Source organism: Nematostella vectensis, chromosome 2, assembly GCF_932526225.1.
Source record: "Nematostella vectensis chromosome 2, jaNemVect1.1, whole genome shotgun sequence".
NCBI lineage: Eukaryota > Metazoa > Cnidaria > Anthozoa > Actiniaria > Edwardsiidae > Nematostella > Nematostella vectensis.
Window position 1 is genome coordinate 5,164,724 of NC_064035.1, and position 27,998 is coordinate 5,192,721.

At 40.7% G+C, this 27,998-nt stretch overlaps 2 protein-coding genes across 5 annotated transcripts; one reads left to right on the forward strand and one right to left on the reverse strand.

Moving 5' to 3' along the window:
* Nucleotides 1-39: 39 nt before the first annotated feature.
* Nucleotides 40-20,337, forward strand: LOC116613501. The gene is made up of 30 exons (XM_048722495.1): nucleotides 40-196; nucleotides 485-570; nucleotides 3,978-4,103; nucleotides 4,202-4,263; nucleotides 4,459-4,572; nucleotides 4,745-4,799; nucleotides 4,978-5,040; nucleotides 5,170-5,237; nucleotides 5,314-5,485; nucleotides 6,600-6,748; nucleotides 8,929-8,960; nucleotides 10,449-10,633; nucleotides 10,750-10,910; nucleotides 11,106-11,146; nucleotides 11,519-11,723; nucleotides 12,462-12,624; nucleotides 12,924-13,058; nucleotides 13,948-13,961; nucleotides 14,044-14,088; nucleotides 14,387-14,419; nucleotides 14,497-14,533; nucleotides 14,795-14,883; nucleotides 14,982-15,058; nucleotides 15,360-15,456; nucleotides 15,858-15,927; nucleotides 16,026-16,103; nucleotides 16,500-16,578; nucleotides 17,513-17,596; nucleotides 17,755-17,822; nucleotides 18,533-20,337. The coding sequence occupies exons 1-30, from the start codon at nucleotides 169-171 to the stop codon at nucleotides 18,698-18,700; spliced, it is 2,784 nt and encodes a 927-aa protein (XP_048578452.1). The 5' UTR covers nucleotides 40-168; the 3' UTR covers nucleotides 18,701-20,337.
* Nucleotides 19,083-27,998, reverse strand: LOC5505665 (cancer-related nucleoside-triphosphatase homolog). 4 transcript variants are annotated; one of them, XM_032374013.2, is made up of 6 exons: nucleotides 27,946-27,998; nucleotides 27,616-27,787; nucleotides 26,427-26,523; nucleotides 25,431-25,619; nucleotides 24,993-25,108; nucleotides 20,089-20,226 (listed from the first exon to the last, which is right to left on the reverse strand). In XM_032374013.2, exons 1-5 carry the CDS (start codon nucleotides 27,986-27,988, stop codon nucleotides 25,028-25,030), a joined length of 582 nt encoding a protein of 193 aa, XP_032229904.2. In that variant the 5' UTR covers nucleotides 27,989-27,998; the 3' UTR covers nucleotides 20,089-20,226; nucleotides 24,993-25,027. The 4 variants fall into 4 exon arrangements, 3 of the variants coding, with proteins under 3 accessions (XP_032229905.1, XP_032229904.2, XP_001626430.2); XR_007306705.1 differs by lacking the exon at nucleotides 20,089-20,226 and adding an exon at nucleotides 23,736-24,275 and having other exon boundaries at nucleotides 24,309-25,108; XM_001626380.3 differs by lacking the exon at nucleotides 20,089-20,226 and having other exon boundaries at nucleotides 23,736-25,108.

Sequence of the window (27,998 nt, forward strand, 5' to 3'; positions counted from 1 at the left end):
TTTCACCTTGCCTGAAAGTCACGTGACCATTCCAGTCGCTATGACACCAAAAGCAAAAGGGCAACATGTCGGCAATATAGTCTGTTGCAGTTCGCGATTACTTCTTGAATATTTTCGCGTGAAAGCTGCATTACAAACCCCTGGTAAAACCCTTGGAAAGCCAACAGTATGGTGGAAACTTCAAAGTTCTCCGGAGGTGATAAAATTAGGACAATTATAATGGGATAATTTTTAGAAATAGTGGAGTCCAACGAATTCTGTTTTCTGTCTCGAAGGGGCAATTATTTGGAGTATAGGAAGGTGGCTGGTGTTATTAATTGGAATGTCTAGTGGGTTGCTTGTGGGGACAAGTACAGATAAAAAAATGGATAACATTTACACAGATCATACTGTAAACGTTCAGATGTTATGTAAAAGCTCTTACTCTGTTTTACAAAAGTATTAAGTGGCTAAAATAACAATGTTTGTATGCCATTAATTGAAGGAATACTCAAGAAAACTACTAAAGCTGTGGATGATTATGGTGGCACACAGATGCAGAAACCTGGTTCGTCTGCAGACTTGGCTGAAGTGAGTTTGAATTTGAATTTTTTATGTTTGTTAAACATTTTTCTCACAAAGTTTGATAACAACATTTTATAAGAACGTCATTAGGTTTGATTAAGTTATCAGTCGTTTCTTTAGCTACTATTCAACTAGAGTCGATAAACTATTTATGAAAGAGACAAGAAAATACAGTAGTCATGAAAGGATGCCTTTATCCCCTGTGATTTTGATTCTGTGTAATGTTGAGACTTGATTCTGTGTGATGTTGAGACGTGATTCTGTGTGATGTTGAGACTTGATTCTGTGTGATGTTGAGACTTGATTCTGTGTGACGATGAGATGTGATTCTGTGTGATGTTGAGACTGGATTAAAGTTGAGTTTGGATTAAAGTCTCTATTAACAGAAGGAAACATGTATATATTGGAGCTTTTTACAACCCTGACAGTTCTTGCGAGGCACTTGATGAGTTAGACCGCTCCCTTTCAAAACTACAGAGGAAGTCTGGAAATTCAGTTATATATCTCGGAGGTGATTTCAACCTTGGAGGAGACATATGCTGGGAAACAAACACCATTGCAAGAGGAAGCCGTCACGTCACAGCTTGCGAGAAGCTACTGGAGATGTGCAGCATTTATAGTTTGGAGCAAGTGGTAGATAAGCCTACCCGTGGTGATAAGATCCTTGACCTGCTCTTTACAACAAATAGCACCCTTGTTGACTCAGTACATGTCAAACCTGCAATGGGAGACCATGGATGTGTGGAGATACAAACCTTAGTTACACCAAAGCTGGCACGCCCGATCAGGAGGAAGATCTTTCTGTATTCAAAAGGGAACTTTGTTGACATGAAAAGGGACCTACTAGAATTTAGCTCTGTTTATTTCACAAACTTCACTGTTCGATCATTGCAGGAAAACTGGGACATGTTAAAAGGAAAACTTTCTTCTCTTATGGAGGAATATATCCCTGCTAAAATGTCCTCAAGTAGGTACAATCTCCCTTGGTTTACTCACAATCTAAACAAACTCAAAAGAAAAGTCCAAAGATTGTATAACACCCAGAAACGTACAGGTTTGGAAAGTGACAAAAGGAAATTTAGACAAACTCGGAAAGCCTATAGATATAAGCTAAATAAATCATATGGAGATTATATAAATAATTTGCTAGGGTCCTCTCAAAGAGAACAACCTAAGAAATTTTGGAGATTTGTGAAATCAAAAAGGCAAGATAACATGGGTATTAACCTACTTCATAACCAGCATAATATTGCTGTTTCAAATAGCCTAGACAAAGCAAATGTCCTCAATGGTTATTTTTTCTCTATTTTTACTAAAGAGGAATCTAGTACAGCACCAAGCTTAAATCCAAATTCATCAAGCCAAGAAATGGGTAAAATCATAGTCACCTCAAATGGTGTTCAGAAGCTTTTGAATTCACTTGATTCAAATAAGGCTGGGGGGCCTGATAAATTACCAACTCGTATTTTAAAGGAATTATCCCAAGAGTTGGCACCCCTATATACACAACTTTTCCAACAGTCCTTAGATCAGGGAAAATTACCCATGGACTGGAAAATTGCCAATGTAGTGCCAATTTTTAAAAAAGGTAAAAGATCATCACCAAATAACTATCGACCCGTTTCCCTTACATCTGTTACTTGCAAAATCTTGGAGCATGTAATATGCCACCATGTTTGGCAACATTTGGAGCAGCATGGCATACTTAGCGATTTTCAACATGGTTTCCGTAAAAGGAGGAACTGTGAAACACAATTAATTATAACATGCCATGACTTGGTAAGCGCCATAAATCAAGGGAAACGGGTTGATGCTTTTATCTTAGATTTTTCAAAGGCCTTTGACCGAGTGCCGCATAGACAACTTCTTTACAAATTAAGCTATTATGGCATCAGGGGTAGCTTGCTGACCTGGATGGAAGATTTCCTCACCCAGAGATCACAGTGTGTAACACTAGAGGGTGCAACATCCAGTCAATGCTCTGTTACCTCTGGTGTACCACAAGGAACAGTTTTAGGACCACTTTTGTTCCTGCTTTTTGTAAATGATCTCCCTCTAAATATCTCGTCAACTATTAGGCTTTTTGCAGATGACTGCCTTTTATATCGCACTATTGATGGCTCAAATGACAGCCTAGCTTTACAAAACGATCTTGATGCTCTAAATAGATGGGAGAGGGATTGGCAAATGGCCTTTAATGTGGAGAAATGCCACACTATGTGCTTCTCCACAAGCAGAGCGAAAATTCCAGACCATCCCTATATACTTAACAACATGATTCTAGAGAGGGTTTACCATCACTCCTATCTAGGAGTACTACTCTCAGGGGATTTAAAATGGGATAAACACATCGCACAAATTACATCTAGTGCAAATCAGACCCTTGGGGTCATTAGAAGAAATTTTAGAACAGCCTCGGTAGACTGCAAGTCTAAACTCTATTGCAGTCTAGTTAGACCGAAGCTTGAATATGCAAACTCTGTCTGGTACCCGCATCTCCAAAAGGATAAACACCGCCTTGATATGGTGCAGAGGACTGCAGCCAGAGTTTGCTATAATAATTATTTGAGGGAGCCAGGGGTCGTAACAAACATGCTAAGAGAGCTGGAGTGGCCATCCCTTGAGGGCAGACGGACTCTCTCTCGAATGTCCATGTTCCATCAGGTTGTTTATGGAACTGTGGACATTGAGGGAGAGCCCTTCTTGGTTCCGATGGACCGGCCTTCAAGGAATGGCAACTCCAAGCGCTTCCATAGAACACATTCCAAGTGCAACCAGCATGCAAATAGCTTTTTCCCGTGGTCTATAAATTTTTGGAACAATTTACCAGGTTCAATTACCAACATAAAAGAAAAGGGCAAATTCAAAGAGAAGCTTCAGCAGCATTTAATTGATAATGGCCAGTGGTTCTAATATTCAAGTTATAAATTAATTAAGCTAAATTATTTAATTGAATTACTTTATTGAAAATTATTTTATAAATTTATTTTACAAATTATGAATATATTGTATAAGTTATGTAAATTATTCCAGATCTAATATTTTTACCTTGTATTTATTTATACTGATGTGATACCGACATGGTTTTATCAGTTAATAAAGTAGAAGTAGAAGAAGAGACGTGATTCTGTGTGATGTTGAGAGTTGATTCTGTGTGATGTTGAGACTTGATTCTGTGTGATGTTGAGACTTGATTCTGTGTGATGTTGAGACGTGATTCTGTGTGATGTTGAGACTTGATTTTGTGTGATGTTGAGACTTGATTCTGTGTGACGATGAGACGTGATTCTGTGTGATGTTGAGACGTGATTCTGTGTGATGTTGAGACTTGATTCTGTGTGATGTTGAGACTTGATCCTTTGTGATGTTGAGACTTGACCAAAATTTCATAACTTCCCAATCTTCATTATTAGAACTCCCAAGCATTAAATGAAGAGCAGAAGAAATTCCAGTCCCTGTGTGATGGAGTCCAGAACACAGTGGCTTTATTCCAGACATCGATGACTGAGCTGCTGGCCTTAAAAGATGAATTGATCAAGGTATGTACATATTAACATGTATTAAAGTAGGGTTTCACAAGCCAGAAGTTATTATTTAAAGTTAAATGTAATGTGCTTTATGTCATTTCATCTTGCAGCACTCTTTGCCCCCTAGTTTGCTGGTCAAGATAACTTTGGTGACATCTCAGCTTTTCAGAGGGTAAGTCTATGGAAGTCCTCATTCGGCTATTGCCCCAGGGGGGTACTCAGGTGGTCTGAGAGAGACCAAATTTATGCCCCTAAAATTAATAATAAATATTCCCCACTCTTCCATAAAACGTGACACTCAATTATCTCATATGTATTGTACCCGGCTCCCCATGTTAGGCTTTTGACAAGATCTTTGTTATCCCAGTGCATCAGACCTCTCAGTACCTATCAATGAACTGGTTCGTCTTGTGAAACTCTACTCTGCCCCTTGGGAAGCAAAAAGTGCTGCCCTCAAGAAACTCCATGAAGACTACGAAAAGTAAGTTCCTGTACCTGCTATAATGTTGGGGTTTTATCAAATATTGGTACAGTTGAAAAGTTATAGGTATAGTTGAAAAGTTTCGTATTTCACTAAAGTTCTGAATGGTTGCTTTGATAAAGATGTACTGCTAATGTACTGTACATAGCTGAGTGTTTTTGTTTTTGTTTAGTAAACAACGTCAGTTAAATGTGGCCTTACAGAAACTCGTGCTCGTTGGCATTCAGGTAATAAATAATCCAACGGTCATTACCCTGCCTGCTATTTGGATAATTAAGTATAGTACTTCATTAATAAGATTTAATTGATATATACAGTATAGTATGATACTTGGTATTTTGGTAATGATACGTTGATACACCTACGCTTTATAGCACTAAGTATTTATAGTGATGCTCCTTTTAGTCTGAGAGGATGTCCCAAGAAAGAAGGGTGCTTAACTGGGAGAGGCTTTTCTCTAGAATGATGGTAAGAATTGTGTTGCCATGCATACAGTATATAGTTGGTTTATTTGTAGAGTATATGGATGACTCTGTTGATGATTCCAAATTCTTTCTACATGCCTATTGACAGTATTGCAATGCATATGTATTACAGGCGTCAAAGGCACATGGATATAGGTGGAAGTTTTTAATTGAATCCTTCAAGAAGAAGATGAAAACAGGGTAAGCCATGACATCATCCCCAATAGATGGATGGTATGATCTGAATGACAAATGTTATTGGTTTTTTTTTTCACAGGGAGGTATATGAGGCTGGTACTAGCACAGACACAGACATGGAGAAGGAAAATCTTCAAAAGGCCAAAAAGCTTGATGCTCACAGAAGGAAAACAATGTACAGAGATACAGCAGCAAAACGAATCATGAGACAATCTGTCAGCATGCAGAGTGCTAGGGAAAGTCTTGCCACGGTATGCCACACACCTCACAAAGTCACCATATCCTATACCTTTCTGAAGCCCAGACTTTAATGCTTCACTTTTCTATTATGTCCAGGAAGTCACTACCCTGGGTACCAGAGGCTCCAAGCTTTGCGGCGACAACAATTTGAGTAAAGCGAAAGAGCCTCTGGTGCAACGGATAGCCAGCTATTGTACGACGGTCAAGTGCTAAGTGACTTTATTATCTCAAAACCATGACGTCATACAACGTCACGCAATCATACATAATACAACACCAGCCTCACTACGGTGCGAGCAATGTCTTAGATTACTTGACAAACCTGTTTCACTGTCACGCAAGAATGACCTGTCAAAATGTTTGTATTTGTGCTACACGTTAGTCCTACAGGCCTGTACAAGTTTCGCACCGATACAGTATTTAATCAAAATAATTTTAGCTGAGTGTGCAGCCACGAAGCATGTTCTAGGTCAGTTTGATTTGTTTTCTGGAACAAAGGCTCAAAAGGAGAAGTTTGTAGAGCGTTTATTGAGCTGAGTGTTCGCCCTAATACAATAAAATCCTGTCTGTAATTTGCATAAACTGCGTTCGACAACTAGGGAGGATAGCAAAGGTAAGCTCACTTGTCCACCTGGCATTAAAGTCAAGGTTCACAGACACACTGGAGGCACTGGAGATACCTTTATTTTCAGGCCCGGTAAATTACTAAAAGATATGCCGCTTATTCACTGATCATTGGCTTAGCTGGAATTGTTTGTGTATGTTTTCCCAAGTAAAAACCGGTTTGATTGGAATAGAGACGATCCTCCAAATATGGAATACTTTTACAATAGCAACTTTTATTGACCAATCAACGGCGTAGTACAAATCTTGTATGAATACATTAGCACCATAGTAAGGCTGGCTATCTGTTGCACCAGAGGCTCTTTGGCTTCACTCAAATTGTTGTAGCCGCGAAGCTCAGAGCCTCCGGTACCCAGGGTAAGGGAGTCACCATGATGCTAACTTTCTAATGTCCAGGAAGTCACCATAATGCTACACTTTTATGTCCAGACAGTCTTAGCATGGTTCACCACACTTTTCTATTAGATAATGTCTGTTGTTTCCCCCCCTTTGGTTTTTTAGCCTATTACTGGTGTAAGGTCTAAGGACACAATAAAAAAAGAGGAAACTTCTGAGGAAGAAAATCTTAGTGACTTTGATGAGCACATTATGGATCTCCCGGATGACAAAGATGAGAGCACACCTCTAATTCAGAACCCTCAGCCTCCTGGGTGAGTCCCCCCAGAATAATGATCCTTCAGTCTCCCATGTGGGAACCTGTCAAATACAAACTCACCAGCCTCTAAGGTGAGCACCCTATAAATGATGAGCCATCAGCCTCCCACTAGAGCACCCTATGAATGAGCCATCAGTCTCCCACTAGAGCACCCTATGAATAATGATCCTTCAGCCTCCCACTAGAGCACCCTATGAATAATGATCCTTCAGCCTCCCACTAGAGCACCCTATGAATAATGAGCCCTCAGCCTTCCTACTAGAGCACCCTATGAATAATGAGCCCTCAGCCTTCCCACTAGAGCACCCTATGAATAAAAAGCCATCAGCCTCCCTTTTGAGCACCCTATGAATAATGAGCCCTTAGTCTTCCTTTTGAGCACCCTATGAATAATGAGCCCTCAACCACCCATTAGAGCACCCTATGAATAATAAGCCTTTGGCCTCCCACTAAAGCACCCTATGGATATTGAGCTCCCAGTCTCCCACTAGAGTACAGTAAGATTTCAATCATTCCGGTTGTGGCGAAAGAATTTGAATGGATAATTTACGATCAAGCCTATGCTTTCTTGACCAACAATAATATTCTTTCTAAGTGTCAATCAATTCTTCTCTCAAAATTAGATGCTTATGGCTTTGGGTGTTCTGTGAGTGATTGGTTTGCGTCTTACCTCCGTGGTCGGAGCCAGATATGTTTCGTCTGATCTGTTTCATCTGTCTAATGATCGCACCCTTCTTTGTGGAGCACAATATTAGGTCCACTTCTCTTCCTGATATATATCAACGACCTGCCAAATTGCTTAGAACACTCAAAGCCAAGCATGTACTCTGACGACACTCACCTCACTTTTGCGAGTAGTAATATTGAAGACATAAATCTTTATTTAAATCAAGACCTTGCGAATGTTGGTGAGTGGCTTGTCACTAATATGCTCACCCTGAACCAATCTAAAACGGAGTTCATGCTTATTGGCTCCAGACAACGTCTTTCCACCTTCGAATCAGCACCATCTTTGGCAATCGAAGGGGTACCCGTAAAACAAGTACCTAATACCAAATCTCTCGGGGTGCTTATTGATAAAAATCTTTCTTGGGGTGAGCATATACACAAATTAACCATATAGATCACATCTGGCATCGGAGCCCTGAGGCGTATTAGACAGTTTGTCCCAGCTACAACATTGCGGTACATTTACAATTCTTTAGTCCAACCATATTTTGATTATTGCTCTGTCGCCTGGGACAATTGCAAAATTACCCTAGCCTATAAACTTTAAAAGTTACAAAACCGAGCGGCAAGGGTTATGACTTTTTCAAGCTATGACACTGGTGCCGACCCTCTTATTCATCAGCTAGGCTGGAAAAGACTAGAAAGCCAAAGGAAGTTTCAAAAAGCTATTATGGTCCCTAAATCACTGCATGGTCTAGCACCCGACTATTTGTCATCTCTTTTTATGGATCGTAGTAGCGTAACCAGCTATACGTTGAGAGACAGCGAAGACAAATTAGCTATTCCAAAGCCCGGCACCAACTATCTGAAGGATAGTTTCAGCTACAGTGGTGCGGTGCTTTGGAATAGCCTTCCGACTGAGTTGAGGCAAGCAAAAGCCCTTAGTACATTTAAAAGCGGCTGCAGCAACATCTTTATCTATTCCTATTTTCTCACACACGGCACTCTGGAAAGCAGTATTTTAATAACTATTTAGTATATATTTTATATAGCTTAGATTAGATATATAATAAGATAACTATTAGACATTATAAGATAACTATTATACTGAGAGTTTACCATCTAAATACTACTACTACTAAGAATAATGAGCCATTAGTCTCCCACTAGAGCCCTCTTCGAATAATGAGCCTCTGGCCTCCCACTAGAGCACCCTATGAACGATGAGCCATCAGCCTCCCACTTTAGCGCCCTATGAATAATGAGCTCCCATTAGAACACCTTATGAATAATGAGCTCTCGGCCTCCCACTAGAGCACCCTATGAATAATGAGCCTTTGGCCTCCCACTAGAGCATCTTATGAAAAATGAGCCTTTGTCCTCCCACTAGAGCACCTTATAAATAATGAGCTCCCAGTCTCCCACTAGAGCACCCCTTGAATTTAGAATTGGCGTGTCATGCTCCATCTCAACTGAAGCAGTACAATGCCATGTTTTGTTTTATAGAGAATCGCCCAAGCCAACCCATTCTAGGCCTGGTATGTATACAGTGCTCACAGTACTTATCTTCACCCCTTCCAGATACCCCAGTTATTGCTTTTGAAAAACTCTAAAGTTTTTTTACGCTTGATAAGTGCATATTTTGGTGTATGTTGATCTTGTTTCAATGTTAAGGGTGTACTGACATCTGTTGCTAAGGAAAATTGAATATAGCATAAAAGCCTTGTAGAAAGTCATAATGGTCTGATGTTTGCCAAGTTGACCACCAAAAGTTTGCTGGCTATTTTGATGACGTTATCCCGTGACGTCATCGTGTGACGTCCGAGAAACGGAAAAAAGCAAATATTTCAAATTAATCAAATAAACCTGCTTGGAAATTAATATTGAAACGTTTTATGAATCTTGAGAGATGGGCGCATGAGTTTTGGAAATGATTGAGGGATTATTTGTTAACGATTTTTCAAAGGTCTTGAAATCCAGATTATTTGATATAATTTTCTCTAAATCCATGCTAAGCTATACAAAGAACATTTTATAATAATAATAATAATAATAATCGATTTTTATAGCGCCACTTCTACTATGAATCCAGTGGCGCTTTACAATATAAAAATTAAGGTAACAATATTTTATATAAAGTATTTAAAACTTAGTAACTTGGACTAAACTAACTAACTGACTAACTAATTAGCAAACTAACTAACGACTAACTAACTAGCTAGCCTAGACTAACTAACTAACTCATAGCATCTCAAAATACACTCGATATAAGAAATATAGTAAAAACAGCAAACAATTCAATAGAAAGAAAACTAAGTATAGGGGAAAAAATATATAATATATATTAATATATAATGCTAGAAATAATAGGTTCTTTAAAACATGTTAAAAAGCACTTCTGAAAAGGAATACTGAACAGATATTGTGTTTTGAAATTATTTGGCGACAATAAAAGCTTTTTTTTAAAAACGCAGAACCGGAAGTGAACACTGAAAATGCACAGTCGACCTGTTCAGACAATCTGATCTCACATGATCTGATGATAAAATTGAAATGAAGTTTCCAATAATGTTCCGTGGTATTTACACTTCTAATGAACAATATCCGTCATGTCATGATCAAAATTGAGAAAAGTTTTTTTAAAATTCGGATAAAGCCAGTGCTTCTTTGATTCTTAGTTAGTGCGCGAGCTTTTGCAACCGGTGTTTGCATTGTGAGCAAATAGTGAAAATTGAAAACTTTGGCAAAACGTTGGCTTGAAAATCTTCGTTAAATGTTTGTTTGTTTTTACAAGCATGGGAAATAAGGTAAGGTTGAGATCAACTTAAAGTAAATTTTTGGGAACTTAGAACACATAATTTGTTTCTTTTACTTCAAGGAAGCTTGCGAATGAAGAATTCTGTGTTATGTATGTGCGCGCTCAACGCCATCAGGGTAGCAACATCGTTACTGAGCAACACTAATGTCAGTACACCCTTAAGCCAACAAATTACTGTACCAATAGTATTGTACCTTTATTTCCATAGCTCCCACAACAAGATTCCGGCCAAAAATACGGTTCATGGGTGCCTCTGATGAGGAGGATGAAGAGGAAGAAGCTGTAAAAGCGCCAGTAAAACATCAGATGCAGTTTTCTGCACAGAAGTCAGCCGCAAAACCAAAAATACAGTTTGCCGATCAAAGAAAGCCTGTAATCAAAACTCCAGTCAAGGTATATACTGTACTTACTGGTATTATTTTTGCTTTTTTGATTGCAGCATGAAATGTCCTTTCTAAATTTTTAATGCTAATTCAAGTAAAGGCTCAACAATCATTCTTTAATTTCAGAGTCGCGGAGTTCGTTTTTTCAGTGTCTCAGATGATGACCACGACATTGATGATCAAGAGGATGTTTCAGGGAGAACTCAGCCAGCCAATAAAGAGGTCGAGAAGATGGAGGTGATCCGTGAAGACAAGCAGTGCTGGACGCATGAACCAGACTATGACAGGTTACCATATCTTGTTTTTTGTATTGTAGAAGAAAGTTGTGACTGGAATGAAAATGGAATTCTGTGTCTGCATCTTGCAACTTGGAACTGTAATAAACATCCATCTCTGGAATTGCGCTGAAGCAATAAGCTTAGAATGCTTTTATAGGTTGCCAACATTTAAAATCTGATTTTCTGTGAATTAATTGTTTTTAGATCTTTGCATCTTCGGGTATTTCGTCCTGTTTGCACTAAGGGTAAGTGTGTTTTATGCATTCAAGTATGATTTAGAATTTTATAAGATGTTATTGTTCAATAGCCAGCTCTCCAGTTCTGTGAATGAATTTGGTCAAACATTTGGGCTTTATAAAAAAGAATACTCTTAATAATGTTTCGCATTTGATGATATGTAACAATAAGATACCAAAGCAATCAACGGAAGACATAGAACAACTCTTTACAAGAATTACTGTAGCTGCCCTTACACAATGTCTTATCTGCTAAACTAGTGTTTATTCTCCAACGAGACATATAGTAGCAAGTAGGTCGGGCCTCATTTTTTTTAAAAAGAACACAGATGCAATATCGTGCAAAACTTGTTAATGTTGATATCATCCTTGGTTTTGTAGCTGAATCACCCTGCTGCAGTATTGTATTCAATGGACAGACTCTAAAGACTGCAAGTTTTCCTCCTCCCCCTGACCCGGCCCAAGAGGATGCTAATACAGGGGGGGACAAGGGAAAGCCAGGAAGTGGAAGAAAGACCAAGAAATTAGCAGTGCCCGCAGAGAAGGCTGCCTCTCCAGCCACAAGCGAGCAATCAGCACCCCCAGAGTAAGTGATGGGCTGCTCTGTGCAGGGCTTCTGGAATTACGCGCTTGTGCGGGAGCGCGTAATTTGGCTTTTTCCGCGTAATCCACAAATTTCCGCGTAATCCCGCATAATTTGGCTAAATTTCGAAAGACAAAACATTTAATTGCACAGTTGATGGGTTCTTACCTCTATTTCTCGTAAAAAAAGAGAGATACTCTTCGTAAGAGTGCGATGTTTCAAACTGAATTTCGGAAACAAGTAAAATGACTAGGCGTTCTTTGCTAAACCGCGAAGGCCTAGGACTAATAATAAAGTACTTTTTTTTATAGGCTGGTAGCTAGGAGCCAATGAAAACTTGCCTAAGATATTTTCACGCAAAAAAATCACCTTTTCAAGTTATTTCGTGCTTTCCTTTGGGCGTAACAGTTGATATCCCGTGTAATTTTGCGCGTAATTCAGTAAATAATCCCGCAAAATTTTGTTTTTTAAAGAAAAATGTATTGCAAGATCCCGCGTAATTTAGCGCGTAATGATTGATTTTCCGCGTAATTTAGCGCGTAATTTAGTAAAGAATCCCGCGTAATTTTGAGTTTTTTTCCGCGTAATTCCAGAAGCCCTGTCTGTGTACCTATGTTGTATTGACACAGGGCCTTTAACTTAATGGAGATATACATGTAAAATTATGGTACCCTGCAATTATTGCAGTTCATGTTCAGACTTACACTCAATGTTCTAAGAAAAGGGTGTATTGTCGTGTAGCTTTCAAGAAGTGGTTTTCTCATTGCCTTCCGAGTGTGGGTACTCCCCTGGGGAAAAGCCAATGGACCTGAATGAGCTGCAACTGAAGGTGGCAATCCATCCAACTGAAAACAAGCCCATGATTGCCATGGCTGCCATCAAGTACAGCGACATCAAAATAGCTGTGAGTTTTTACATGTTACATACATATTACAGCGACATCAAAATAGCTGTGAGTTCCTACATGTTACAGCGACATCAAAATAGCTGTGAGTTACTACATGCTACAGCGACATCAAACTAGCTGTGATTATAATACCTTTGTGGATTGTTTCCTGTCTTAAGTTGTGTATAACCTTTTGTGGAGTGTTACCTGTGCAAAGTTGTGTATTACCTTTTGTGGGTTGTTTCTTGTGTTAAGTATTACCTTCATTGTACTGTATTGTTGCCTGTGTAAAAGTTTGGCATATGACCTTTTATCAGGATGAGTTTGAAGGAAAGTGGTCTCACACCAAGTACTCACAGCTCATCCAGCAGTTCCCGGTGATATCTGCTGTGTCTGATAGAGACATGTCGTTTGGCACCACATGTGGACATATTCCCATCGTCTGCTTCATGGTAAGTTTCCCAATCTGTGCTATTAAACCCATATTGTTTGACTAACTACAAATTTTGGTCATGCATTGATCACTGGCTTTTAATGCCCAAAGAGAAGATACACATTGGGTTGGTTTCTAAGAGAGTGGCCTGAGGTTATCAGCGTGGGATTTTTCTAGAGAGGGTTTTAATCTCATCTCCCTTGGATAGAAACAGTGGTTTTAGCGTCTCCAATATGGAACATTAACCTGCATGACCTGGGGACGCAATCAAACCTCCTTGACTATCATACTCGTCTTACCATCCTCATCTTACCTCATTGGCATTTCGTATATTTCAAACAAGGGATTGCAACACGAAAAAAAAAGACAAAACGTGACTCTTCTTATATCTTTTCTTTTCATACATCCCCTAGATCATCCCTGGTTAACCATCATCTCGGAAACCAAGGGCTCGAGGTCAGCGTATTGAGTTGTGAGAATGAGGCAGAACAAGGCGGTGGGGGAGTCTTCTTTCTCTCCTCTACCGCCCCCTCCCGTTGGGCCGCCATGTCCTGCCTTGTTCCCGCTCCTCGGAACGCTGACCTGGACGCCCCATGTTTAACAGTCTATTCATCTTTAGTGATGGTAGTTAGTGGAATGTTCAACTAAGTAAGTTACACGTCAGGGCTGTAGCAGGGAGTAGGGCACTGGGGGCACGTGCCCCCCCCCCCCCCCCCCGAATATTTCAAAAATCATAAGAAACTGACCAATAGGGATGGGGCTGTACCCCCAAATATTTTCTTAGTGTCTCTCTGTGCCCCCCCCCCCCCCCCATATTTCAAGGCCTGTAACGGCACTGTACATTAGATACCTGTGCTATATTTAAAACATTAAACTTTTTTTGTTTCATATCATGCTACCCTCTTCAGTCAAAAGTTGCACGGTGAGTGTTAACGTCTGTTTGCCTTGAGAACGTTAGATTTCTCATGAGTCATAACCAGTATGCACTCTATTTTTTTTTCCAGACCAAAAACGTTAACTAAGGCAGCAGGGACGCCCACCTTTACAGAGTACGTGAAAAGTGTCTTTTCTAATGTTTCTAACGATGTTTTACTGGTGATCCACATGCTACTGGTATATATACTGTATGACTCCACATTTCCAAAGCTCTGCAAAAATTAGCATCTGCCAATAAAGGTTGCCTCTTAAATTGTGATCTATTTTATAATAACTAGAAATTCCTCGGGCAACTATTTGGTTTTGCCTGAGAACTATAATCTCTATACACCTTGGAAAACACTTTATACACAAAGACTTTTAGTGACTTTTCAAAAGAAGTTCGCCAGACTTTGCTGCTATCACTTGCAGGCTCATCGAGGCTGAAGTAGATGAACGAATCAGGTGAGACTCGTATTTCAAAGTTTACATCTTGTTACCTTAACATGCATATTAACACTTGTATAACGTTTCTGCCTTAGGGCACACGAGGCCGAACAGGAGGCTGCAAAGGCTAGGGTGAGCACAAAGTAACATTTTGATTACTATTTGTAAGAGCGGGCTGTATTTGCAGCGGTGACACACACTCGTGACAAGAAAAGGCGGGAGAGGCGTAGACCGTTACTTAGAAAATATTGTTATTGCACAGAGTATCTGTTTTGTAACTATATCACAATAAAATAGTTACCCTGAATAACTAAATGTAGAATCATAAGATGAGAACGTTACTAGGCAGTCATTCGCATGGGAAAGCAAACATGGATCTTTTTTTACTTTCAGATCCCTCAACCAATTTACACCGAGGAGGAAATGCAGTCGATCAAAGAGAACCATGCACAGGAGATGCAAGTGAACCAGGAAGAATACGAGTACGTTATGTTTTCCTTCTCCTGACCCGTGCCGCCTTCTTGCCTTTCTCTGATTTCATCAGTAACACATGACTTATGAGGCTTGATTGATTTTGTAGAATACGCCTGAACGAAATCATTAAGGGACTGGATGCTTATAGTGTGGAGGACCAAGGCGTCAAGGAATTCATACATGGTTCGTAATGGGACTGATGACACAATGACAAGTTAAAACTGCTTTTATGTTACAGTGTTTCAGTATTCTAGCCTGTAGTGCGCTTTTTTGCTAGCAAGCACCAAAAAGCTGTATAAGGATACTATACAAATATTTTGTTAATATGAGTAAAATATAGCTATTTTTGTATCTGGAACGATAAGTGTTAACGGATAAGTTATGTACCACAGTGTGAAATATTTTGAGATACTCATAACTGATAATAATGTTTTTTAATGGTTGTAAGGAATAGCTATTCAATATAAAACTTTTTATTTTGCAGCCGCAACATCACCTCTCTTGATGCACTCGCCTTCGCCTGTACCATCACAGCACTTCGAACGCTCCCACTCGCCAAAACCACCAGCCGAACCAAACAGGTATTACTGCCCTCCAGACGCAAGGGTATAGCCAAAACACACAGCTCCGTTGCTTGTTGCGTACTTTTTTGTTCATGACACGCTGTGACGTCATCTGTGCATCTGTCAGAGGACAGGCGCACAAGAAATGAGATCTATTTGTTTTATACAATTGAAATGTTTTTTTTTATGTGATAATGTAGTTTTTGGAAGCGCGCGCATGCTAACGCCAAGCGTACACGTGTGTTCTCTAAAAACACATTGACCCTTGACCAATCAGATCGCGCGATTTACGAGTAGAGTTGTATAATTTGGATTGACCGATTTTTCTTTTCGAAAGCAACTTTTAGGTAGCAAAATTTTCAAGGCATAGCGTTCTTGCAAGCTATTTCCATTAATGTCAGTTCCCATACTATTTTTAGGTCATTATCAAAGAAAGTGCGACCTAAGGCATCTGCCTTGCCAGCCTGGGGCAAAGACCTTCCAGAGGATGTGAGTAAACTCGCGTGCACCCTCTATCAACTATGTGTGAACTTGTTCACCAGATAGTGTTTTTTGTTCGTGTTGTTGATCACGTTGATGTTATTCAGTTTCTAGTCCGTCTAAACATGTTCAATGAGAACAGTGAGAGATATCGACAAGAACTGGAGGACAAGACCAAACGAGCGGTGAGTGATCTACTAAGATGTTATGGGTTTCCTGACGTAGCCTCGGCTTAATGATTATAGCATGCACCGAGTTTGCCAGTTATTTGACATCGGGCATACGAGATGAGAACACTACTTTAACAACAACAACGACGACGACGATGTTGACACTGTTAGTCAACAATAACAGTAATATCAGCATCAACTTAATAAAATTTGCTCCCATTTTTGCGTACGTCGGTCCCCTAATAGATGCGTGACTGTTGTTTATGACACGCTGTGGCGTCTTATGTGTATTTATTAGAAGACAGACGCAACAAAAATATAGATCTATTTGTTTTTTACAACAAGTGTCGTTGTATAAACCAATATGTCTCTATTATAATTAACAGAACACCTTGTTTGCGGTTTTCACAGATTCAACAGAGGTACGAGTTACAGATGGCTGTTCATAACAGGCTTGATAGAACCGTAGAGGAGCACAGTCCGGGCGAAGGTAGGCTTGTTAGAATCAGGCGAAGGTAGGCTTGGTAGAACTAGGCGAAGGTAGGCTTGGAAGAACCATGCAAAGGTAGGCTTGGTAGAACCAGGCGAAGGTAGGCTTGGTAGAACCTGGCGAAGATAGGCTTGGTAGAACTAGGCGAAGGAAGGCTTGGTAGAACCAGGCGAAGGTAGGCTTGGTAGAACCAGGCGAAGGTAGGCTTGGTAGAACCAGGCGAAGGTAGGCTTGATAGAACCAGGCGAAGGTAGGCTTGGTAGAACCAGGCGAAGGTAGGCTTGGTAGAACCAGGCGAAGGTAGGCTTGGTAGAACCGGGCGAAGGTAGGCTTGGTAGAACCTGGCGAAGATAGGCTTGGTAGAACTGGGCTAAGGAAGGCTTGGTAGAACCAGGCGAAGGTAGGCTTGGTAGAACCATGCGAAGGAAGGCTTGGTAGAACTAGGCGAAGGTAGGCTTTGTAGAACTGGGCTAAGGTAGGCTTGGTAGAACCAGGCGAAGGTAGGCTTGGTAGAACCAGGCGAAGATAGGCTTGGTAGAACCAGGCGAAGGTAGGCTTGGTAGAACCATGCGAAGGTAGGCTTGGTAGAACCATGCGAAGGTAGGCTTGGTAGAACCATGCGAAGGTAGGCTTGGTAGAACCATGCGAAGGTAGGCTTGGTAGAACCATGCGAAGGTAGGCTTGGTAGAACCAGGCGAAGGTAGGCTTGGTAGAACCAGGCGAAGGTAGGCTTGGTAGAACCATGCGAAGGTAGGCTTGGTAGAACCTGACGAAGGTAGGCTTGGTAGAACCATGCGAAGGTAGGCTTGGTAGAACCGGGCGAAGGTAGGCTTGGTAGAACCATGCGAAGGTAGGCTTGGTAGAACCATGCGAAGGTAGGCTTGAAGGTGGGCCTGTACCTCTATGTATCATTTCTCTAATTTGGTAATCTTAGAAGTATGTCTCCCCGCCGTCTTTATGCCTGGTCGCAGCGGAGTGGTTTACTCGCCCAAGGCCCACTTGTACTTTCATCCCACAGGTATACCATGCATTTATTTGGACTTATTATAATATGTTGTATATAGGTCTGTTGAAAGGTGTCCTTTTAGAGGGCATAATATAATAACTAACAACAGTTCAATGCGCGTTTAGGGAAATCTTCTTGATATTCTTTGTTGATAACCACTCTGTTTCTAGGCTCGTGTGAGGGTCGCCTTACGCAGCCACCATCCATGTTCAAACTTCCGCACCTGAGTCAAGCTAACGTATCCTTACGATAACAATGATAATGATGATGATGATGATAATGATGATGATAAGCATATTTAAGCTAGCGTATCCTTGCGAAAACAATGAGAATAAGAATGATGATAATGATGATGATAAGCATATTTAAGCTAGCGTATCCTTGCGGTAACAATGAAAATGAAAATGACCATAATGATTATAAAGATAATAGTATCCTTGCGATAAACAATAACAAAGAAAATAAGAATGATGATCATGATGATGATGATCATGATGATGATGATGATCATGACAATGATGATGATGATGAAAATGAGAATGATGATCATGATGGCAATAATGAAAATGAGAATGATGATCATGATGATGATGATAATGATGATGATGATCATGATGACGATAAGCACACTTTTCAACAGAATGTGCACCCAACACACTGCTAATTTTGCGATATTTTCTGAAGTTTGAGACTTGTTTTCGGATGATTAGTTTGTCCACCAATAATTTGTCCAATATCGAAAGATAATAAAAAAAGTGTGGCTGACAAAAGCTCTTTAAGGGTTTTAATTCTATACATTTTCTTTATTATTCATATATTTGGCAGTTTGTCAAGAAGAGATGACATTACGAATCACGGATTGTCATACCAAAAGAAATATTTGCATTGCAAAGTAAGAAGTTAATTCTAATTAACGTGTTAGAATTCTATTCCTTGACCTGGTTAAAGCAAGTTGCTATGCTGAATTTACTGGACGCACGCGAACAGTACTTGACTTCCGGTCAACGCGAGTACGCACAAACTTTGCATCCTGTGCCACAGACAGCCCCTCCCCCTCCTACTGCACTGGACAATAGAATAACGCCACCCTACCCCGGACGGTCAGTCACCAGATAGGATCTGCGCTACCTATAGCAAGCGAGGATGAATATCCAAGAAGATGAAAGGGCAACTTTCACTAGGATATCACCTGACTTTTGAGTGGCAAACTCGCGGCAAAATAAACCCAGACGTGGCTGTTACGTCACGCCAGAGAGCGACGAACAAATAATATCTTTCAATAGAAATAAGTCGCTTTGTTGTTATTTACCGCCAAAAGCCAGAGAGTGCGCGAGTTTACCACCCAAAAAGTGACGTATTTCATTCGCTGTACTAGTGCTATCAAAGCTATTTCCGTATGTGAAAATGCTTGACTTGTAAATATCGAAATACCAATCAATTTTTTCTTTACATTTATACCGTAATATTGACCGTCCAAAATTAAGCCAAACAAAGCCAGTTTTGTAAATAAAAATATTTTTATTATCCATAAAAATAACCCTTTCTAAAAAAGTGACCTTTGTCTCTATTCATCTCGTCACTGATAGCATTTCCTTGTAGGCTCAATTGTTTTCAGTTGTAAATCTGCATTCTTGAAGTTCATTTGACAACATCACAGTACGCCCCCAAAACAATGTTGGTTGTATTGATCAGAGTGACTTCAGACTCGGAACAAATGCAATGGCTATCCCCTGTAATAGTGCGACAGTAGACAAGACCACACGAATAGTGCAAAGCTACAGGAGAGGCCAGCGATCGGAGTATACCATCCTGCGATAGACAGTACACATAAATAAAACAGCCACTAAGATTTTATTTCTAGTGTCATAGGACTATAAGGTAGAACAATAGTAACCTCTTTATTACTAAGAATTATTAAAATCGAAGGTATGTGAGTGGATTTAGAGTAGTTTTCACAATCCCGTGCAACAAAATGTAATAGTCAAAGTGTAATAGTCAAGCCAAAACAAAAGAGAACAAATACATTACAGTGTATTTGTACTAAATAAACTAAATAGTATTTCACTCTATACTAAAAAAAAAATATAGACTACTTGTTCTCGTTTTCTATTGGTCAACTCGGCACGTTGAGCTACTCGTTGAGTATCTATTGACTCATAGAAAACTCGAACTCATATTCTAATTAAATATAAAATCACTTGAATCACTGAAATAATATTTTCGACGTTTCGGCAATGCTGCCTTCATTAGTGATAATTCAGTGATTCAAGTAATTTTTTATCGCATAAGACAATAACTACACAGGACCAAAATCCATACTATAATATATTACTACAAATTAGCCTATAGGTGACGTATTATTTCTTACCCATGCTTTCGTCAAGGCTCAAGTATTCCTCCTCACATTCCACATAGTCCTCGTCCATTCCATGCGTTCTTGTATGTACATTGCCTAGAGAAAATATGATTGGTCGCGAGGAGCAAGGGAGACTGAAAGTTCGGTTTGAGCGGTGCGGTAATACCGGCGCCTGCATGCTCCCCACCATTAACGAATGACTTCGCTTAGAACGCAGCCGAACGCTTGGGATTCCTGTGTAAGAGGGATCCTGTGTTGGTACTGTGGAACTGTCGCCATCGACGGGCTGTGGAGAGAGAGAAAGTAGCCAATTAGAGAAAGAGGGAGACAACCAGCCAGTTAGAGAGAGAGAGAGAGGAAACCAGCCAATTAGAGAAACAGAGAGAAAACCAGCCAATTAGAGAAAGAGAGAAAACCAGCGAGAAATAGAGAGAGAACCAGCCAATAAGCTGCGCTCGGGCTAAAATGAACCTGGCCAAAAACATATTTATGCCCGCGAACCTCAACTATATTGTTATATTAGAGAAATAGGGAGAGAACCAGCCAATTAGAGCTCTGCAAAGCTGAGTCCATCCCCACTGGCTCCAATGAGGTAACTCTTTCCTGTTAGAGTTTCACAATGTGCAAGCAGGTTATCTGGAACACTAAAATCGTTCTATGTTGTTTTTATAATAAAGATCACCCCCACTCCATGTAAAGAGCACCGTGTATGCCACTCCATTGAATTACAATTCTTATTAACTTCCTTTATCACCATAGCCACTAAAACCCAGAAAGGTGGCAGGCCCCTACGTCCGTCTACAGAGGGCTTCGATTATTAGTTTGTTTAAAAAGATAAAAGTCTCGTTAATCATGACAGGTGTGTGGTTTTACCTTGCTGCTTTGATTTAAGGGCTTCATTGGCGTCACAGATTTCAGAACTGCGTAATTGCTACTGGCTCCGTTCTTATAAACATCAAGTCAGAGGAAGTTCTTATAGTATGAAAATACTGAAAAATACTTAATTGATCCAGGAAATACACTGATTTGTACTTCTTCCCATCCTGCACCGCGAGCCCCGGGCGTGCAACGACACATCTAATTGTGTTTTCGCGCAAGAGCTAATGTTGTTTTGTCTATACGAAAATAAAACTTTTTTCGGCTTTTTCTGTTATTGTTGTGGCAAACTCTCAAGCACTGATTTGTACTGCAAGGAACTACTTAGATTAGTACTCTCTTAGCAAAGTGCCTTTTGGTCCTAAAAAAAAGGCGCTTCCACTTTTACAGCCGGAGCAGCTGTTTGGTTTCCTCCTCTGATCTATTGGTCTTTTTGTGGCCGCTGCTTAGACTTTTTCTTTGTTTTGTTTTCTGCAAACAGAGGCCTCTTAAGCTCAGTGAGGAACTAAGAATGAGGCCTTTGCTAGCAGGGAATCGTAATCTGCAAGTATCTGGGGTTTCGTCCCTGACAATGCGATTGATCCCACTCCCCTTGGAAAAAGCGAAGTTGTACTAGACCGCGCGCCAAATTCGAGCACATCAATGGGTCTTTTGAACGCACTAATATAATAATTACTTATAGTCTCACTAAAAGCGAACAGGTGCACATGCCTCAAGCGTTTGCTCAAAAAGATCGCTTTAGCCTATATAATGGTATTATCCTGATACCCGATATATGATGCAGCTCACGAACCCATAAAAACCGAACTACACTATCGTATATCAGCCTGCCTAACTAATATTAAATCTACTTATATAAACGCACAGATCGCATAGCTCGGCATTAGTGACAATCAATTGATAGCAATCATGGAACTTTTAGCCATTTAACCTATCACTAGAAATATATTTGTCGTCGATTAAGAGTGGCATAAAAATATGAGAGAAAGAGTTAGAGAAATGTAAGTTTTTTTATCCCATGCCAGAGACTGTGTTGAGCTATCGATAAGGTTGAGATATGATCAAGGCGATCTCTTGCTGTCCTTCGGTGGTGTGAGGCGCGAATCGTAGAAATCGATGAGCTTTTCTAGTTCGCTTTACTGGAGTAGTCGTTATTTTTCATCCACGTTCACCCATGGATCGCACGGTAGTTTTAATCAAAAACAGATCAAATATATATTTGGGGTTTTCAAGCAATAGCGCCCCTTTAGGAGAAAAGCCATATAATTTCACAGTCCCTTACAAAAGGAAAGCAAAAGTTGAGATTTCTCAGGTGATCATTTAACCCAGGAATAGCTAAGAATGTCGTTGTGGTAAAAGCGCATAAAGATATTTTCATCAGCACAGTGTTCACAAAAACTAGTGTTAAAAGCTTTTCGGAATCTGCGGTTGAAACAGCAAATAGTGTTGAAGATAGGGTCTACCCGTCTCTTATGTACATCATCGCGAAATAAATATGGATGAAAACTGAAAGATGAGCGAACATAAGAGCGCAGGTGGGATTTGTGACACTGTTCGCGCGCACCAGAATAGAATCACAAAAGAGAAACGATATGTATATGAACCCACAGATGGAACCACACAGACCTCCCCTGTAGTTTAGCAGCCCGTTTTACCTTTTGCCGAGGAGATCTCATGTGGGCGCTATGTCGTTTGACAGTTTTCTCAGCACAGTCCAAGATACGCGCTCTCCTAAGTGTGTCGCATTCGCTCGAGAACCGCCTACTCGTGCTACCACCGTTCCTCAGCTGCGGCGAATAATAAGCCATACAACACTCGCACTTTAAATCAAAGCTGTCAGCCTAATGATGGAAGATTCCTAGATTTGATCTCCGGGATTTGCACATGGAAAATTACTTCACGGCGAGTTGCTAAGACAAGCGAAGATCACACTTCATTAGCATCTTAAGAAATTCAAATTTCAGCGGTGAAGCGATAGTGTGTTCGGTAACGCGATTGGATTCCCACGTCTAGCACGCTTATTTTTGAGTGTTTTGATTGAGTTTCCGTGTATTTATACTCGTACTTCCGCTCTAAAGAGTCAACAACACAAAAAGAGCAATACAAAAAATAAACGATGCTTCCCTTAATAAAGGAAATGTTTTTGTCCTAAGGAATAAAAGTCTTAAGCGATCTGGTGAACAGGGAACCACAATCGTCACAATAGTCGAGACCAAAGTTTTATGATAGCGGAAAGTGCCGTTGACAAGATAAATTGCGCCATTTGTATGGATAGAAGGTAGAAATGAAATTAGTTGTGTGTCATTGACGAAAATCCGGCAAAGGAAATTGTACTAGTAATTTTGTGGTTAATTGAAGTGCGAACGTTTTCAATCTAGTAACGGGTAAGGGGACGAGACTAAACAACTTAAAATGAATGGGCGAAAGACGGAATGGCGTACAAAGAGCTTACTGCTCATTTTTGTTTGAAAAGAATCTACATCAGAGTTCTATCAAACGGCGAAAACAAAATCTGGAACACAATAGAAAAAACATTTAAGCCGATAAATTTTCACCGGAAAAGGAAAGCGTAACAAAAGGCTGGCGAAATGTTTGTTTGTCAATGTAAATAATTGTTATAAAACGAAAAAGTCTTATATGTGACATCATGTGTCAATGTCTGTAATGAGGATATAATATGATAAACCAAGAGAGTTTTTTTCTGTCTTTCTTCTAAGATAAACACAAGCGATGCGCGCGAAACGTGCATGAGGAGCAAACAGAGGGAAGGGAGGGGGAGGTGGAAAAAAAGGGTCTTAACCCTCGAATAAAAAGACGAATAGCAACACTTCCATCTAAACCCGTTCGGCTCTTTGATTTGATAGTTAAGTGACACATGTCATATGTCAAATGGGAGGAAAAATGAAGCAAAGCACGTAGTTCAGTAATTACTTTTTTTTACTTTTTCTTCTCCAATTACTACATTCTCTTTTTTATTCCTCCATTTTGTTTATTTCACAACCTAATCACTTCTCGATATACGAACCAATTCTCTACAATGAAAAATTTTAAAAAAAGTATAGGGGAAAGCGTCGCGAAGACATATCCCTGTGAAGCGATGTGAAAAGGCAGAGGAAAATGACTGGTTCAATTGTTTCTCCTTAGGCGTTATATGGCTTACTGTATCAGATACCGTACAAGTTGTAATCAAACGGCTAAGGGCAATAGAGCAGGTGATATGCCGGCATGTCAGTGATAACAGCACGTCTCTGATTGATACCGTCGGTGAAGCAGACGATATTCCGGTCCTTAAAAGCGATAAAAGCACGTCCCTGACTGATACTATCTGTGAGGCAGACGATATTCCTGTCCTCAGAGGCGATAGACAATGTGGGTACTCATTAAAACATAAACCTATACAAAGCGGGCACTCGTCAAGAACTTAACCTATACAAAGCGGGCTCTCTATACGACCTAAACCTATACAAAGCGGGCTCTCGTAACGACCTAAACCTATACAAAGCGGGCTCTCGTAACGACCTAAACCTATACAAAGCGGGCTCTCGTAACGACCTAAACCTATACAAAGCGGGCTCTCGTAACGACCTAAACCTATACAAAGCGGGCTCTCGTAACGACCTAAACCTATACACAGCGGGCACTCGTCACAACCTTAACCTATGCAAAGCGGGCACTCGTCACAACCTTAACCTATGCAAAGCGGGCACTCGTCACAACCTTAACCTATACAAAGCGGGCACTCGTCACAACCTTAACCTATGCACAGCGGGCACTCGTCACGAACTTAACCTATGCGAAGCGGGCACTCGTCACAACCTTAACCTATACAAAGCGGGCACTTGCACAACCTTAACCTATACACAGCGGGCACTTGTCACAACCTTAACCTATACATAATGGGCACTCGTCACAACCTTAACCTATACATAATGGGCACTCGTCACAACCTTAACCTATACATAATGGGCACTCGTCACAACCTTAACCTATACACAGCGGGCACTTGCACAACCTTAACCTATACATAATGGGCACTTGCACAACCTTAACCTATACTAAGCGGGCACTCAGTGAATCGATACACTGCAGGCACAGAAATTTGTACAAGACAGGCCTACAGGCCACTTTCGCTGACCACTAGCCGCACCTCGTGTCTGTCATCAGTGACGTACGCACCAATATAGTAGCTGTATAATCCCAAAAAGTTCTTGTTAAGTTCGTTTGTGAGCAGCCGTTTGGAGGATAAGCTCAACCACCTTGTCTTGTAGAGTGTTGCGATTGCACTTGGATACCTGTTAAATCATTACATTCCTATTAATATAACATAGCATGAGGGCTCATTTACGATAATTATCCTTCCATCGGCTATACTGTAGAATTCTATAGTTGACACTCAAAACAAAGTGAGATGTTTTTGTGGAATTCAAAGGTAAAAGCATTCCATGGAGTCTTCTGTGCGTGCAGCAAAGCTTGTCCCCTCTGAACCCATCAAAATCAACTAGAAATAATAAAATTGTAGGATTTAGGATTTTATTGCTACACATTCTCACACCAGTGGACCACATCTCTACCCTTTGCGCCTGCAAGACAACACACTTTTGCCAGGAAACCCACCTCCAACAGAGTAACATCACTTCTTTGTTTCAGTTGCTCTACGAGATGTATTGGCTTCTGCCTGGCAATTGGTACTGTGGCCAGGATGGGTGAGTGTCCACCATCAAACAGGTCCTGGATGGCCCGAGAAAATGTCTGGCTAAACAGCTCCATTTTACCAATCTCATCAATTATAATGATGCCACTACCCTAAAGAAGCATACCAAGTATCATAAAACTAATCTAACAATAATAGTAATGATTGTGATGGTTGTGATAATCATTACTAAGCTTTTGGTACATTTTCTACACCCCATTTGCACAAATTCCATTATGAAAGAGAGGTGGTAGCCTGAATCCTTCCATTAAATCCACCCCTTTAAATCCACACGTTCAAGAACGGCTCATTGTTATGTTTTTTTCTTGTTTCTGCATAATTCAGTTTCAGTGGAAAAAGATTGAAAAGTATTTTTGGTGGTACATGTCCTCCCCCTACTGTAAAAGAAATTGTTCTTAATGCAGTGTTTTTTGTTGATAGAACTCCCAGAAAAATAGATGCACCCTAATCCTAGGGCATTTTATTTTTTTAGGTTGAGACTCTCATCAGCATCAGGTTTAGCCCCCGTCAAGCACCATACTAAGCCCACCACAGATTGTATTCCATGGAAAAGAAGTAACCTCGTAGATAATTTCTTACCACTGTTTTTCTGATTATTGGTAATGAGAGCTGCTCAAAGGACTGGACAAAGATAATTTCTTACCACTGTTTTTGTGATTGCTGGTAATGCAAGCTGCTCAAAGGACTGGACAAAGATAATTTCTTACCACTGTTTTTGTGATTGTTGGTAATGCAAGCTGCTCAAAGGACTGGACATAGATAATTTGTTATGACCGTTTTCGTGATTGTTGATTATGCAAGCTGCTCAAAGGACTGGACAAAGATAATTTCTTACCACTGTTTTTGTGATTGCTGATTATGCAAGCTGCTCAAAGGACTAGACATAGATCATTTCTTACCACTGTTTTTGTGATGGCTGGTAATGCGAGCTGCTCAAAGGACTGGATATCAACAAGATAACTCCCAACTGAAGGACCTCTTTGCTTGCTTCCTGTCCTGTCACAAAGCAGGGATTAAAAACATGCCAACAGACAAAGAGGTGTCGCAAGGGCAAGGCTGAGGCACTGAGGGTGGGGAACCAGGGGTGGGGCACCAGGGGTGGGGCACCAGGGGTGGCGAAGGCTGGGGCAGGGGTATTTGGACAATGGGAGTGAAAGTGCTATGGTAATGCAGAGTAATGTGCAGTGAAATAAGGTCATTTGTTAAAAGTTTCAGTTCTATATTAGCTTTTGCTAAAAAAATTCTCTTAATTTTTGGGAAAGGGAAACTTACAGAATCAAATTGAGTGCTTGATTGGTCATTTAGAATGCATAAACTCCTAAGCACATCATTCTCTTATAAACCGTGCCAAGAGAGTGTCCAGCCCTTCCCTCCCCAACCCCTCCCGTCACCATTTCGTTGATCATTTTAGGGGGATTTTTTAAGGGGGAGGTTGGGGGTCTTGTAAAATCCTGGGGGGGAAGGGAGGGATCAAAACAATTTACTTTGTGAAGGGGGAGCTCTTACATTTTTCAGGTGTCCTGAGTTAAAATCTTCCATCCCCTCCCCCCACCCCCTCCCTCGGGTATCTAATAAACACTCCCTAAAGGGGGCTGACATAAGGATTTCAAGGAAGGGGAGAATCAACGCAGCCTAGTCCAAGGCATTCTTACCAGGTTTCCTGTGCTCGGAGATGAATTGTGAGATAGCCTGGGGGCTGGGACGAGCGGTTTCCAGTCACAACTCTTACCATCCACAGGAAACCTAGTAAGAATGCTGGGGAGTAGGCTGAACACAGGAAACCCAATAATAACTCCTGGTACTAGGCTGAACATAGGGAACCCCGATAAGAACGCCTGGGACTAGGCTGAAAACAGGAAACCCGGTAAGAACGCCTGCCTCTCCTTGTGGGAGAGTCAACAGGTATGATGTTGGATTGTACGGAGACCAAATAAAGGCAGAGTAAAGTGTTGTGTAATCTGGTGTAATCCCTTTCCATCCGGAAGTTAGACACTACACCGACCCAATCCACCCATGTGCTTTGTGAAGCTAAATCCTAAATGGACCCCACTCAACTACCCCAGTATCCATCTCGGTCTGTTCACCTACGTTTTCACTCTGGCTAGTGGTCCTCTACCGCCATCTAATGTCACCACATCAAAGCCTACCCTCGCTCCGCCCCCAGGGCCTCTAATCTCCTCTGTATAGAACCCCTGGGTAGGCACGCCACGTGACGCAAGAGCTTGCTTTACTTTACTACAGAGCGTAGTCTTTCCAATGCCTAGAAACAACAAAGCAGAAAATATTTGACGGGCAGATTATATTCAAGTACTATATGCTTTACCTGAATAAGTAAAAAGGAACCTTGCGTACAAAATCATATGTGGGGATGTAAAAAAAGCACGATAACAGAGCATAATTTACAAGTAAACAACCGACCTGGTGGACCAGTAAGTAATACGTGCTTCTTGTATGCCGCCATCTCGAATTGG

Bases quoted from the DNA above. Each gene is read 5' to 3' on its own strand.
- LOC116613501 (XM_048722495.1), top strand. From the start codon at position 169: ATGGTGGAAACTTCAAAGTTCTCCGGAG. The intron at 11,147-11,518 runs GTAAGTGTGTTT...TTGGTTTTGTAG, and splicing joins TCGTCCTGTTTGCACTAAGG to CTGAATCACCCTGCTGCAGT. The intron at 14,884-14,981 runs GTACGTTATGTT...TTGATTTTGTAG, and splicing joins GTGAACCAGGAAGAATACGA to AATACGCCTGAACGAAATCA.
- LOC5505665 (XM_032374013.2), bottom strand. From the start codon at position 27,988: ATGGCGGCATACAAGAAGCACGTATTACTTACTGGTCCACCAG. The intron at 27,788-27,945 runs GTCGGTTGTTTA...TGTTGTTTCTAG, and splicing joins ATTACTTACTGGTCCACCAG to GCATTGGAAAGACTACGCTC. The intron at 25,109-25,430 runs GTGGGTTTCCTG...ATGATTTAACAG, and splicing joins GTGATGTTACTCTGTTGGAG to GTATCCAAGTGCAATCGCAA.